The 15714-nt window shown below is 37.5% G+C and overlaps 1 protein-coding gene across 3 annotated transcripts in view; it reads right to left on the reverse strand.

Annotated features, from left to right (window-relative positions):
* The window catches only part of ZNF236 (zinc finger protein 236), an 82921-nt gene that overhangs the window by 13894 nt on the left and 53313 nt on the right, over positions 1–15714 (reverse strand). Inside the window, exons 17-28 of one of the 3 annotated variants that reach the window (XM_068147547.1) lie at positions 13807–13955; positions 12552–12658; positions 12306–12457; positions 11979–12191; positions 11222–11501; positions 10363–10466; positions 8181–8546; positions 5797–5912; positions 4364–4607; positions 3733–3912; positions 2228–2380; positions 741–931 (exon numbers count right to left, since the gene is read on the reverse strand). In XM_068147547.1, the coding sequence (XP_068003648.1) occupies positions 741–931; positions 2228–2380; positions 3733–3912; positions 4364–4607; positions 5797–5912; positions 8181–8546; positions 10363–10466; positions 11222–11501; positions 11979–12191; positions 12306–12457; positions 12552–12658; positions 13807–13955 (2255 nt within the window). Of the gene's footprint in view, positions 1–740; positions 932–2227; positions 2381–3732; positions 3913–4363; positions 4608–5796; positions 5943–8180; positions 8547–10362; positions 10467–11221; positions 11502–11978; positions 12192–12305; positions 12458–12551; positions 12659–13806; positions 13956–15714 lie in introns of all 3 variants that reach the window. The other 2 variants (XM_068147546.1, XM_068147548.1) reach the window with 2 other exon arrangements.

The following is a 15714-nucleotide window of genomic DNA, read 5'->3' on the forward strand; positions in this document are numbered from 1 at the left end:
AGAAAACAATTTAAGCCCAGGTAAGCCAAAAAAGTAGAAGAAACAAGTCAAAATTTCAGATGCAAAATCTGCACTGAAATGTCAAGCACAGAATGACCCTAATATTAAAAGACTAGAAAGTAAAAATGTATTTACTATTTTTGGCTCCTCTTCACTCTATATATTTTATTTGCCATCTTCAGGTTGTGATGACATCATAAAAACATTAAATTAAGGTAATAGCAAAACTAATGCTAAAGCTATTTGGGATATGCTAGTATATACAGCACTAATTGTGTAAGAAGTGTTATAATACTACCCCTTATTAAAGGCAGTTGGTTTAGATTCTGTCTTGTTATTTGCTGTGAAAGGAACTATTGCAACTGCTCTTCAATCCTCACATCCACAAGGAGAAAAAAAGAAAGATTTACCATATTAAACAATAAAACGTTTAGGAATACTAAGTTGAATTACTGAACAGTGATGAAGTACAGAGTTTATCATTAAAAATTGACCTCAGACATTTGAAACAGCAGAACCTATCTGTCCCTTCAAAAAAAAACCCACGAACCAAAACAAAAAAGGCCACATTTATCTTAGAGATGCAAATGTTCACACAACTTTCCCTCTTTCTGTCAACAGTAACTAAATTTTCAAGTACTACATAGTTACAGGACAAAATTACTTTCTATCAAAATCTCCAATTCCTGTCCTGAAAGAGAGTAACAGTTGATCTGTCAGTTTAGAAAAGCATTTCTTACCTGTGAAGTGATATTAAGTGTAACTGCATCAAGACCACCCGACAACATTCCCTGAGTGTCAGCAAGTGTCAAGGTGACACTACCATCTCCTCCAACTCCTGATGAAGACATTACCAAATTCTGGGCAGAAACTGTAGGCTGAGATATGGGTGTTGTGGAAGGAAGGTTTGTTCCACCTGTTGTATTAAGTTCTGGAAGAAATGCAATATAATAAGAAAGTTACATATCTAAACTCTGAGCTGCAAACTTTTTTCTCTTTTTTTTAACCTCAATAATTTCTATTTCTCATTTGCTCTGCCTTTATTTTAGAAGGAAATAAATCAGTTAAACAGCTAATCATGTGTCAAAATTTGCCAGTTAGATGTTAAATGTAGCTTGATGGATAGAATTCTGCAAACCAGCAACTTTGTAATATGGCACATTACAGATGACTGATTGTGGAAGGAGGCTGAAGATGTTTCGGGTCACACATCTCTGTAGCCTGACCAGTTTCAGAATTACCAATTAAATACACTTCCACTCAAGGCAGCAAAGCCAAAACTTGGTAACGCTGTAACCCAACACTCTTGCCCTAACCAAACAACATGGTAGGTAAAAAGGTCATTTTATTATCAAGAGGTATTTGATAACAGTTTGATTGTAACAACTGTATAGTAGTTTATTACAGATTCTCCAACATGTGACTAGAGGCCTCATGACTCTCAGTTTATTCTAAGCCTCAAAATCCTGTGCAGATGATACAGGAGGCACAACACAACTGTTTTTTTTTACTATCTCATGTACTAATTCATTACACAAGAGCATGTCTTAACCTTCAAATCTTACAGAATACTCTGGAGTAGTCGAACCCCAGTATTAACAACAAACCAGATTTGCTTTACAGAGGTACATGATTACTAAAGAACGCTAAGAAAGGAGACAGACAAAGGAAAAAGAAGACAGAGAAATGTAAATTTATGTAAGAGTGAATAAAATTATTTACAATATCAATCTGAATTAGTGCAACTTGCTGAAACCAAGCTGTGAAATCAATGCAGCCTGCTCTTCTGGTTGAAAGCATGAGCAACTATGTACCTGCATGTGCTTGTGTGTCTATACAAACACAGCTAGAAATTCAAATGCACATTTAAAGTCTCAAAATGTAAATACTACTGCAAATTCAATATAAAAGATATTTTACCATCTGTCTGCAGTAGATGTATCAAATGTCTTCTTCTTCCAATTTATAGAAACAGTCTTTCAATATTCCTGTAACTACCTTAAAGTACAAATTTTAGATATATTGTCTTGTTTTCATTCTTTTTACTCTGTGGAGTAAAGTTCATTTAAATTGGCCTAACAATTTAAAATTAGTGAGAAAACACACAAAGCCATGCAGTTCCTGAAGCATAATATGCAAGATTATTCTGCTTCATATTTGGTTACCTGGTCTGGCATTTGTTTTTAACAAAACATTATTTTTCATTAGAAAAATCACTATAGCCTACCTGAAGCATTTAGTGAAGTGCCCTGAGAAAGAAGCTGGTCGTTGCTTATAGTTAATGTAGCACCTGTGGTCTGACTGTTCATGGTTGGCGCTGTCAGCCTTAAGCCACTGTTCAGATCACTGCTTCCAGAATTATGCTGAATAAGATCTTGCCCTAAAAAGAAATTAAGCCTGTTATAACTGGAAATGTCTCGATGTTATTCTCCTACTCCACTTAAAACTACAAACAAGTGGTCATAAAATAATAAAAGTAGAAAAACACAACCAAAATACAAAATTAATCTCTACACATGCAGATTTCTATGCAGAGGTGCATCTGTTTTCTTAATACAGATGTGATTATGCATACCTAGATACTAATATGTAGAGAAATACCTGAGATTAATAATATTTAGAACATAGAAACATTCAGGTTGGAAAAGACTCTTGGGGTCACCAAGTCCAACCAATAACCCTACTCTACATGGTTCACCCATAAATCATATCCCCAAGCACCACATCCAAAAGACCTTGAAATGCATCCAGAGTTGGTGACTCAACCACCTCCCTGGGCAGCACATTCTAATGCCTGACCACTCTTGCTAGGAAAAAGTTTTTCCTAATGTCCAGTCTAAACCTACCCAGTTGTAGCTTGAGGCCATTCCCTCTTGTTCTATCACTAACTACCTGTGAGAAGAGACCAGCACCAGCAAACACTGGTCTTACCTATCTAATTTCAAGGCACCAACTTCATGAAACTACATCCACACTCCCATTTTTCTTAGATGAGCAAACATAGGTGAGAGACCTCAATACCCTGACACAGATTTTATTGCTGTGACTCTTAAAAACATGTCACACTAACTGGGAAAAAAAGAAAAAAGAGGGAAAAAAAAGGAGAAAAAAGAAAGGAAAGAGAAAAGCACTAAAAATTATACTGAATGTATAACAGAAACATGATATAAAATACTATCTTTGGAGGAAATAGAAATATATTTATAGTGTGTATAGAATCCATCTCTTCGAAGTAAGAAGGTCTGTCTCTATTTATTCAGAGAAACCTGAGGCACTAACTATATATTACAAAGACTGCACAGTACACCTCTAAAAACAACTGTGACATCTATTAGAACATAGTTCTACAGGCACTTAAGGAAAACCAGATTAAACCAACTTATTTCTAATGCCTGTCCTGCCTGGTCCTGGTCCCACTACTAGCCAGGAGTCGCACTACCCCAGGTGAAGCACAGTAAGGAAATAAGAACTGGTTGTGCAAGTTTTGCCACTGAGATCAGCATCTGTTGACACAAGCTTATGAAGAAAATAGGGAACAAATCTAACATGAGTCCTCAAAGTAACTTCATTTGGTTTTCAAAAGCAGATTTGGGGAGTGTTTTTTGAAGTTGACAAATATACAAAATATACCACAGGAAAGTTGTGGACTGTGAAAATATCATCAAATGTTCCTGTATAGCTGTCTTACAAAGTGAAGATCTGGTACCATTAAAGATCACCAAAAATACCAACCAGATATTGTAAGAGTAATTTCTTGAGGACTTCCTGATGAGCTTGTAGTAGTAGAACCTGAAGTGTGAGCTAGAACTTGACTCAGACTGGAATTATTTATGGTCAACATTATCTCATGTTGTCCATTTGAAGATGATACCATACCCTGTGAAGTCATGACTTGAGAGATGTCCTGTGCACCTAAATAGAAGTAGGTAGAACAAAAAACCCAAAACTAAAAAAAGAAATTCCATGAAGACATTTTCTTTATAACAGACACAACTATTTAAAGCAATTAATACATTATTTTCTGAAGTACTATAAAACACATAGCCAAGGTAATATGCTAGAACTTGTACTCCAGAGAATAAATTGAATTCATAACCAATTTATTCCTCTTCAGGTTAAGCTCCTGAGAACAAAGAGTTCTGTAATGACTATAAATATTTTTCAGCATTTTCATTATACAGTCCTCCTTCTGAAATAATCATATTCAAAAATGGTAATATAAAGTTGTAAAAGTTGCTGAAGATGATCATACAAGAGCAGTATTTTATTAAATGAGGTATCTGGGGAGGGCAGGGGGATGTCTCACTCTAGGCAATTCCACAAGTAAAACTAAGACATTCCAAGCATAATTAATGCTGCTTACCACTAGCACTAGTTGTTAGCACAGACTCTTGCTCAGATAGGGATCCTATGGTCATGTTAGCAGATGATGTTACTGTGGGCTGCAAAGACAGGCCTGATATAGGCTGAATAACCACGTTAGCTGGCACAGCATTTTCTGTTGCCTGGAGTGGAGGATTCTGTGGAGCCATATTGGGATCTCCAGTTAGCTGCTGAGCAAGTAAATTACTCTGCTGTAATGTCTGCTGTAGAATACTTGGATCAATCTGAAAAGTAAGTTTTAAAACTGATCAGTCTGAGGCTCAGAAATACAAGTTAAGTGAATGTTCTTAATGTAAATCCAGAATTCATATTCCTTGCCTATGGAGTGTATATAATATTTAAACTTTATAACTAAACTTTCTAAATATAAACAGATAACAATTTAAATGTCTGCTTATGGCCAGTCTCCAAAGTCACTATGTAAACAGCCTATTCAGCTTTCCCTGTAGATCCTTCCCTCAGCAAAGTGTTTGGGAAATCATGATCATAGATACCTATGAGCGTGCTGGGCACCAGGTACCCACACCGTTGGCACTCAGTACTGCACTACTCTTGCACATAATGCCTATCACTGTCTTCAGATCTTTGAAAGGGAAAAGGCAGGGAGAAGATTATGTCAGAAATTATTTTTTCAGCTCCTAGGGCTCATTAAGGCCCCACTTCACAGTTAAATAGCAGTTCTCAATAGTCGTAAGATAAACATTTTACTCTTTAGGAGCTGAGGGAAACAAAACCCACAGTTTTTCTTTCCTTGTTGAGTAGAGCAACTCTGAGCAATGCAATGCAATTCTGTCCCTTCCCTGACCTTGAGGGTGGACTTGTTGACCCCCAGAGGTCTCCTCCAGCTTTCAGTAATTCTGTGAAACTGATCAAACACCACCAAGTACCTGAACTCATTCTTTCATGTCATTTCAAATACAAAACTTTATAATGTAATCTTTTTCTGTCATTCATTTTACAAGCTCAAGAGGAATTTAAATTGTGAATCCAAATAATAACAACTTTGCAAATAGCACAGGTGTCATATGATAGCAAAAAAAAAAACCATTCTGTGCAATAATTTGGGTTTTTTTGTTTCGGGGGGGGAGGGGGGGGGGGCCGGAGTGGGTGCCTTTTGAGGGGTTGGGAGGGAACCCTAAAATGCTTTTGAAATGAAAAGCCAAAATATAGTTATAAAAGGAAATAAAATGCATTCAGAGGGGTAAAAATATGTGAAAAATTAAAAATCAAAGAAACCAAACCAGAATAAATCCCCACAGTGCAGTTTCTGATGTCATACAACTGATGCAGCACGGTATTCCTGTGTGCCCCACTCAAGGGAACTCTTCTAAGAATTATGTATACTTTTTACATTTCCTTCAGCCCTCACAGCAACTCTACAAGATTAGAAGCAAGAAACTGTGAGCAACCTACCTGTAAAGTTATGTTGTTAATACTGGTGGCGTCTATTCCGGAAATTTGAACATTTTGTCCAACCAAATTAGCAGCAAGTTGTAACTGTATTCCTTCAAGAGTGGCCAAGCTACCATCTGTCAAGGACACAGTTAAGTCACCTCCAGCTACCAAAGAAAACAGTTATATTATAATGGTTTTCTTCTTAACATTACTGACTGCCTCTTTCAGCTTGCTTATTTTAAAAGTTAAACACATACAAAAGCTAGACATACACAAACATTTCTTTATGCTGAGAAAAGTATTTCCATGTAGGTGACTGTCTATCTTAAGGCTTCCTAAGTTCTCTGTACCTTAAGGACTGTTAATCATTTAATCACTAGTAGCCAGCATATTACAGAACAGTTCCCACTCCAGGGTGAGAAATTTGGTAGGCATTTCCTTGGAGAGTGTGATGCCCTTACATATAAGCGGCACTCCCACATGCTGTGTATGCCCTGAACACACACGCACGTGCGCGCACACACACACGCTACTGCCACGTTTTTGCACAAACACTGTTTAAGAAGTTATCAAAGCTCATCCTATGTACTCACATAGATGGAAATAAAGGTAAATCAGCATTTGACACCCCAAATATTTTTAATTTAGGAAGTTCCTAATTTCAAAAGTAGAACAGACTCTAAAGAAAGTCTTGAGACAACACAAGGAAAAAGCCACCTTGTGTTTGACATAGCTTGTTCTCCCAACAGCTTCCATACGATCAAACAGCTTCCTTCAGTTGATGCTTCAAAAACACTGACCTATCTTTCCCTCTCCAAAATCCTTTAGTACAATAAATCTTCTTTACAATGTACCAAGAAATGCCTACTCTGGCCAAAATCCACATCACTAATCTCAATTTAAGAAGGTTCCTGTCTCTTTCTAGGACATATAAACATGCTAAGGACTCCTCCTCATTGCATTCACTGAAAAATCCAAGCTTTTGATCACTAGCATCTCACTAACTGTGCCTGTCAGATAACATTTACCAGTATCTTCCAGTATCAAATAACATTTACCACTATCTTGTTTTGGGTAACAATTAATGTGAAATCAGATAAATTGGAATGGCTAGGGTTAAATATGAGACTGATATATTACAGTGAATTTGTGGACACACCTTGAAAATCATACACACGTACTGAAAAAAGTGCCAAGGTAGCACAGACTTCACTTTCACAATTGACAGACAGGCCAAGATAGTACCAGGGAACATTTCCAGACACTTGAATACTATTCTACTCTTAAAATGGTCCCTTGTCCAAATGGCCCCTCGTCCACACTCTGCCTGAGGCCAGCTAGCACTTAAGGAAACAATTCATAAGAGCAATGTAGAAATTATCAAGGATCATTCTCAAAAGGTTGTTGCAACATGAAGTGTGTGGGTACACTATGACAGCTGGCCTCAGAGGCAAAGAATGGTTTGTGGCAGATTTAATGTGCTAATGCAGCTGTGGTCATTGTCAATTGGTAAGTCTTCATATCCTTGGCATTTATTTATTCAACATACAAGCCTACACCAGTAGGTTTTGACATCACTAAATTATTTTGGGGTTTTGTGGGGGTGTTTTTCTTTTCTTTTTATTTCAGACTATTAACTGCACAGGTACAGCAGAGCAAACACACATTATTCATGTAAACTAGTGCAGAAGAAGTTTTTTTTTTCTCTGTGATCTATAGCTGAATACAAAATGAATCTTATGGAATTGAAAACTTACAAAATAACTGGTTCGCTTCTCTCCATTTAAAGAAAAAGCCACAGAATATTACCAAACAGATTACCAAACTAATACTCTAGCTGCCTGTTAGGTTCATTTCATAGTATCATCATAGTATCATTCAGGGTTGGAAGGGACCACAAGGATCATCTAGGTCCAAACCCCCTGGCATGGGCAGGGACACCCCACACTAGATCAGGCTGGCCAGAGCCTCATCCAGCCTGGTCTTAAACACCTCCAGGGACGGGGCCTCGCCCACCTCCCTGGACAACCCATTCCAGGGTTTCACCACTCTCATGGTGAAGAACCTCCTCCTCACATCTAGCCTGAATCTCCCCACCTCCAGCTTCATTCCATTCCCCCTAGTCCTATCACTACCTGAGATCCTGAGAAGTCCTTCCTCAGCCTTCCTGTAGGCCCCCTTCCTTCCTTTCTGGAGTGTAACACCACAGCAGAACTGAACTGCATATATTTTTCCCTTCATCCTTACAATAAATCAGTTTCTATTGGTCACCACCATGCACCAAATCATGAACTCAATATGACTCTTACCTGTGTAGCGTTTGGCACAATTTTCTGAACTCTAACAGAAAGCAAAGTTCAGTACTTGACCTCAACACCACCACCAAAGTCATCAATTTTTACCTGACACTGAAGCAGGCAGGATAGCCTGGCCCACAAGTCCTTGTTGAAGTAAGTTTTGATCGAACTGACTCGTCAAAACGGAGTTATTCATGATGAAAACATTAGGGTCTGTTGAGGATGAATTAAGAAGACTGACTGGTTGTAGCCCTTCAGGTGCAGTACGAGTGACAGGCTTTCTAACTTTCTTTGTCTCTGGTTTATAATGACACTGTATGTGGGTTTTCCTGCGCCCTGAAGTACGAAACCGTAGATCACAGTGTGGACATTTGAAGGGCTTTGCTCCTGTATGCAGACGCATGTGGACTTTCAGACTCCCTTTTGTAGAAAAAGAATTACTGCATACATGACAACTGAAGAGCTTCTGGCCTGAAAATGTTTAAAAGCAGAAAGATAAGTGATAAAAGCTCTAAAAATCCATAGCACTGCATCAAAAATTTAAAAAACCCCACAGATTCTAAACTAATTTAAACAGAATGAATTTGAACTAACTAGCTTTTTTCTTTACAATTTTAGCTGATTTTCAAGTGGATTTAGGATCTCAGTAAAAGGCTATCTTACTTTTTTCTTATTGCTAAAACATGATATGCTACTAAAGCTTTCATGCAGAATCCTATTTGGTGACACTTGGCTCTTCCTCATCACCTCACCTTCCTAACTAATCAAGTTGTTTCAACTAAACACCTCATACAACTGGAAAATTAAAAGTTTCATCTCAACCTCCTCAGCATTTGGATTCCCAGACATTCACAGAAACACAGAATGTTAGGGGTTGGAAAAGACCTTGAAAGATCATCTAGTCCAACCTTTCTGTCAGAGTAGGATCACCTAGAGCAGGTCACACAGGAATGCATTCAGGTGCATTTTGAATGTCTCCAGTGAAGTGGACTCCACAACCTTTTTGGGCAGCCTGTTCTAGGGCTCTGTCATGCTCACAGTGAAAAAAGTTTTTCCTTATGTTCATATGGAACCTCCTACATGCCAGCTTGCACCCCTTGCCCCTTGTCCTATCATAAATTCCTGTAAAATTCCAGCAGCTTTATACTCCTGTTTCATTTTTTACCTACATACTGACTAGTATTAAATCCTTGCATTGTTCTTTTCATTAACCTTAGTGTATGCTGCTATCTGAGACAAGATACTCTTCTACCCAGAGATTTGGTGTAGCACACATGAGTGTTACTGAACAACAGCAGCAAGTACAAACACTCCACAAATGGGAGTTTCCATGAAGAAAATAATTATACACTACAGCATTAAAAGCTTTCTGCCCTTTTTGGCTTTTAAAACCAAACCACAACAAAAAAAAAAGACCAAAACAAACCCCAAACCCCACAACAAAACAAAACAAAACAAAACAAAACAAAACAAACAACCCCAAAACCACAATCCAAAAAAACCACCACCAACCCAAACCAAACGAAAATTAGCAAAGGACACAAACAAACAAAACCCAAACCCAAACCTAAAAAAATCGCACATAAACCCTCCCCCAGAGAATACCCAAAACCCCAGAATAAACTTACAGTGCACCTTAACAAAACTATGGCCAGTTTTAGACATTACTTAGTTTAAGATTTGGCTTATTATAGAAGTTCTAAGAACCAAACATAAAGGATTTAAAGAGGTTTGGTTTTTTTTGGGTCTATTTATGCAAACTAGAGATTAAAAATGCTACTAATAAAATCAAGCTTCTCTCAGGAATACAAAGACACTACTGCAAAAACTGAACACTACAGAAATCAGGTTTATATGCAATTGTGTGATTCAAATGGCTGAATGCTTAATTTTTTTGTGTTTTTATTCTTCAATCTATTTAGGAGCACAAGCAGTAATGTTTACAAATATTTTTTTTGATCCAATTTAATTTTATGAAATCCTCCAACTGGACCTTCTTGCTCAGGAAAATCATTTAGCACTGAAATGTGACAGCAGCTTCAAAATTAAAACACTATAGATACATACAGACACAGTTTTTCTGTGAGCTGAGACTGACTATAGGGCTACTAATGTGGAAGTCTGTAACGATGATGCCACAAGTACCAAATTTCACCTAGCCCTGCCATTCACAGTGCCATTTCCCAGATCATAGTGAAACACAACGCTCCTTGAAAAAAAATCAGTTAAAGCAGCTTGCCAAGGAAGTAACCAGTTTCTACACACAAACATTCAGAATCCAACTGACCTGTGTGCGTTTTAACATGACAATCCAGGGTGGATTTTACAGTGAAACTCTTTCCACATTCTTCACACTTGTATGGCTTCTCTCCGGTATGGATACGAACATGCCTAATAATTCCAGAGAACATGTATGCCTGAATTGCTACTTTCATGCGAGTTTGTAGCAATAGTTATTTTATATCTCACTAATTTTAGAATTGAATATCTATATAAGTTGATTTTTACATGTTTTTCTATGTGAAAGAGTAATCTATTCTGAAAGTTCACAATAATTATTTTAATGATGTGGAAAAAGAAATATTAGAATAGAATAAACCAGGTTGGAAGAGACCTTCAAGATCATCGTGTCCAACCCCATCATCCAACACCACCCAATCAACTAAACCATGCAACCAAGCACCCTATCAAATCTCCTCCTGAACACCCCCAGTGATGGTGACTCTACCACCTCTTCAGGCAGCCCATTCCAATGGGCAATCACTCTCTCTGTGTAAAACTTCCTCCTAACCCCCAGCCTAAACCTCCCCTGGCACAGCCTGAGACTGTGTCCTCTTGTTCTGGTGCTGGTTGCCTGGGAGAAGAGACCAACCTCTGCCTGTCTACAACCTCCCTTAAGGTAGTTGTAGACAGCAATAAGGAATAAGCAATAAGCAATTAAAAAATTAAAAGACTAGTATAGGCATACTCAGAATAAAAAAAAACATTTTGACCCATTTTTTTAATTTCAGGACATGTTTCATTGTCCTGAAAAAGAAAAATGTACATAAACAGGAATCAAAACTTCAGCTTAAACATAAAACAGTCTTATGAAACTGCTGCTAAACAATTCAGAAAACCGAAAATGAGAGTTTTCCATTCCTTACCTGACTAAATCACTGGGTTTTTTAAAGCTTTTGGGGCAATAACTACAACAGTTGGCATATTTGGGCTCTGCTTCCAGTTCTGCTTGCTTATCTTTGATCTCGCTAATTCTGTCTTTCTCTGCAGCAGACTGGACAAGAACTTTTTCTGAGACCGTGGCACTTTCTCGGGGCCTAATCTTTGCCAGTTCTGCTGTTTCTTCTTCTGTAAAAGTTATGACACCAGGTCGAGATTTTCTAGAAGTCCTTTCAGCATTCTCATCATCCTCTTCAACACATGCAACTGTTAAAACAATTAAAAAAAAAAAGGAAAAAAGGCACACATCTGTTTAATCTGTCAGACAAAATGACCAAAACAGAAGGGTTTAACTACTAAATACATGGCCATCTTTACATGCTTGGACTTCAACTTCTTTCAGAGGTCTAACTACTCATGTCTGTATTTTCTTTTAAATTAAGCTGGATGTATAATTCTTATTTTTACAATAATTAATACAGGTAAGTAATCCAGGATGAAACTATATTGAGCCACCAAAATAACTACATAACATACAATACCTTGGATACACTGGACAGACTCTGGGTAAACTGATTTCAAATAACTGGGTAATAGAACAATTTCAATGGTTTTGGACATTAGACATCATCCATGCTGGAAGGCTAATTTATAACACTATTGCTAGATCACTCATGCAATCCACTGAAACATCTGTACTGCTAATGTAATAAGGACTTTAAGAGTAAAAATTAAATATTTTACCTCCCCCTCCTGTTTCTGTAGCTGCTGCTACAGCTGAGGAGACTGCCTGATGTTTTTTCATATGTTTTTTGCAGTGAACAGTGGTTCGAAAGCTTTCATCACAGAATGGGCACTTGTAAGGCTTCATGCTCATGTGAGTTGCCATGTGCCTGGTAAGGCTGCCATTAGTTGTGAAGGAGGTATTGCAAATGCTACAGCTGAATGCTTTAACTCCTTAAAGTAACAGAAACAAATAAGTAGCATGCCATTTGTTTAAGTTTACTTATACAGGACATTTACAAAACCCAAAGCGATTTAAGCTAATGAAGAGCTGGTTTACTTTGTTACCTGTATGAGTCTTCTCATGTGACTTAAGAACTCCTGAGGAAACAAAGCCACGGCCACAGAGCTGGCATTTATAAGGTTTCTCACCGGTATGCGATCGTACGTGCTGTTTCAAATGGCTGGATTTCTTAAAACCCTTGTTGCAATACTCACATCTATTAGAAGAAAATTGTTTTCATTAGTTGCATATAATTACTAGCCATAAAAGATTCAGGGAATTATGTGACAGTACTTAAAAGTATAACAAACCTGTATGAACGCCTGCTTTGATCTTCGTTATCCTCAAGAAAATGAGGCCGTTGCGTATGCAATTCAAGCTCTTCTTGTGATGGCTGATCTTGTATCAAGCGAGTAGTCTAGAAATTAAAGCCTCAAATTTTAGTAACACAATACTGAAAAGCCACATAAATAGGAAAAAAAATGTACTGCACTTAGAGTCACCACATGTAATCAAATTTACGCTTTCATAAATTTTTTACAAGAAATTTAGAGTGCAGAACAATTCCTTGTTTTCATAGTGAGAAGGCAAGCAACAAAATGAGCACCTGCTAAACTGGAATGAACAGGCAACACAGTGAACTTAACTTGCCTGTGAATCTAGACAAAAACACACCTCAAATCTGGTCTTCGAGGGGCTAAATTTAACACTAAAGCAGCCATTTTAAACAGTATGACTCTCATAGTGAGTAGTAAAATGCACTGCAGTGCTGACAGAATGTCATGGGTTGAGTTGAATCTGCTGACATAGTCTTCAATAGTTTTTCAGCATAAAATACCAAAGAATTATCCTCAAGAATGACAGTATGTTTTAAGATTTGAAGAGAAGAAAACTCCAAGGCCTGCAGGCTGAAATCACTCAAACTCTTCCAGATCCTGAAATCTACCTCAGTTCTCTGACTGACATTTTTCTTTTGTAAACAAGCATGAAGAGATAGTAAATCATGCAGGCCAACATGGTAAGCATACTACTACAGACAGTCTTCAGGCTAGGTACTGGTACTCTCATAAAAGGTTACATTTAAACTATTTTTTTAGCAATCAAGGTCTTTCACAAATTTAACCAGATGAGAACCATGAAAGAATAGCATAGACTGCAGTATGCATGTTCCATGAATGTTTGCTATACATTTGTAATCTTATTTTTATTGCTTGATCATATCTATATCCATAGAAATTAAAAAAATTAGGACAGGATATAATGCAGTACTGTAAAACTCTATCATTAGGTCCTTCCCCTAGTTTTAGACTTATGATCTAACTTTACAGCATTATATCCTTTCTTAAGGCTAGAATATCAAAACATACAAGTCTTTTGAGAAACAGGTATCTGGGTCATCAGTCTTCCATCTGTCCTTCTATTTTCCAGTTGTTAAACATAAGCAAGATAGAAAACAAACCACAAAACTTTTCTGACTTCTCAGTTTATCTAATCACCAAGAAATTAGTTCAAAGAAACCCACTGCTGAACACGGAACAATGAATTTGGCCTCCCAGTAGTACTTACTACATTAATAGTGTCTGCATTTGGAACCTGAAGGGCTGGTGGGTGGTAACTCGTTGAAAGAGCCTGAGATTCAAGTGTGCTTGAATCCTGCAGCTGCTGTACAGCTGGAAATTGAGTCTGTTGATTGTAGCTGTCATTGACTGTAAAACCTGCCAGAAATTAGAGAGTCACAAATCTGGAAAACACACTGAATTGGACTTTGAATAACACCACGCTTGTTCGAAGGCTACCTTCAAAAAGAGATTAAGCAGTATTACCATACAGTAATACTAATTTTATACTTTTAAGTCTTGAGTGTCAAAATACACCAATGTTTCTGGCACCTACATAATATGCATAATAGGGTTACTTACCATTAGCTGGATTTCTATTGGAAAATCTCCTCCACAGAAAAAATACTGTTTGAAGTTTCTTCGGACTGTCACAATTACCTTAGAGCCATTGAAATTTTGAATTTCTTGTATGTAAGCATGCATGTGTCAAACAGGTTGACCCATCTCCCTTTATCCACGTTGGTACCACACTCCCTTAACTACACTGGAAGCCGATCACAAGGATGCAAAGCTCAGTGGGGAGGACGGCGGGTGAGTGGAGGAGATGACCCAATAGGAGAACTCCAGTTTCTGACAAAGTAACCCCATTTTCTCCTACTTTGGATCTCCTCCACATATTCCCACTCTTTAGATAATAGTAAAGTAGAGCCTCTCAAAGGCAAACTGCAAAGTAAGAAAAATAAACATTTTTATTCACATTTCCAGTATAAAGACCTGATTTTTTTATTTGGTTTTGTTGTTCTGAAATATCAGATCTTAATCACCTCCTTTTCTATATGAATGGATGAAATGGTAGTATCAATGATTCAGAGCCAATGAAATACAGCTCAGTTTGTAGGGATTTTTTAATGCCAGTAGAGAATGCCCTTTTTATCAACCCCTCTAAGCCCTAATGCTACTGATATTAAAAAAATATAAATAAATCAGTGTTATGAGGGAAGAAATGATAGCACAAGTATCCATGGTTAAGGTACTGGCAGCAATTTTACTATTTCTATGCAGTTTGCCTTTAGTGGACATAAAGGATGAAGATTATGAAAACAGGGTAGAAACAAACCCGTATCAGATAATCACAGCATCAAAGGCGAAAAAAGCAATGCTTAAAGAATGTTTTGGATTACAGTGTATCAAAAACTGGGATGTCTAAAGTAGAAATGTTCCCAAAAGACAATTTTCATAGCAGAAGAATACTGACACCAATAGGAGGAAAAAACCCTACTTGTATTCTAATTTCTTACACCACAGATTGAAAACTAACAAATGTAAACAAATCTTGAGGACATAACTAAGTCAGGTTGTAACTCAGCACTAAACCTTATGCTGTGATCTGCACATTATTTTCTTTCCTTGAACTACCAAGTGAAATGACAAAAAGGAACAGTAATGAAAAGCTTTATGGTGGTAAGAGGGATGGTAATTTCTATTTTCAAATACGCTTTTAAAAGCACCTCTACAGAAAAATGATATTCATAGTATCATAGTATCATTCAGGGTTGGAAGGGACCACAAGGATCATCTAGTTCCAACCCTCCTGCCATAGGCAGGGACACCCCACACTAGATCAGGCTGGACAGAGTCTCATCCAGCCTGGTCTTAAACACCCCCAGGGACGGGGCCTAAACCACAATTCTCATAACACTTCGTAAGAACACAGAAAACAAGCCTCAAAAGACTGAAGAAAATGATGCCACTTCCATGCCCTGCAAAACTCATATCACTATTAAATGTAAAAGAAACAGATACCCTGTTGTTTTTTTTTTTTTAAATCAGCAAGTAATTTTTAGTAGCTGAGAAGGAGAAAAAGAGTTTACTATACCATGTATGACAGTTTTAGGCTGTGCCTTTAAGAAAAGAC

The sequence above is a fragment of the Melanerpes formicivorus genome, unplaced genomic scaffold (assembly GCF_026170545.1).
Source record: "Melanerpes formicivorus ecotype bairdi unplaced genomic scaffold, bMelFor1.0.p_v2 SCAF_15, whole genome shotgun sequence".
NCBI classification, from domain to species: domain Eukaryota; kingdom Metazoa; phylum Chordata; class Aves; order Piciformes; family Picidae; genus Melanerpes; species Melanerpes formicivorus.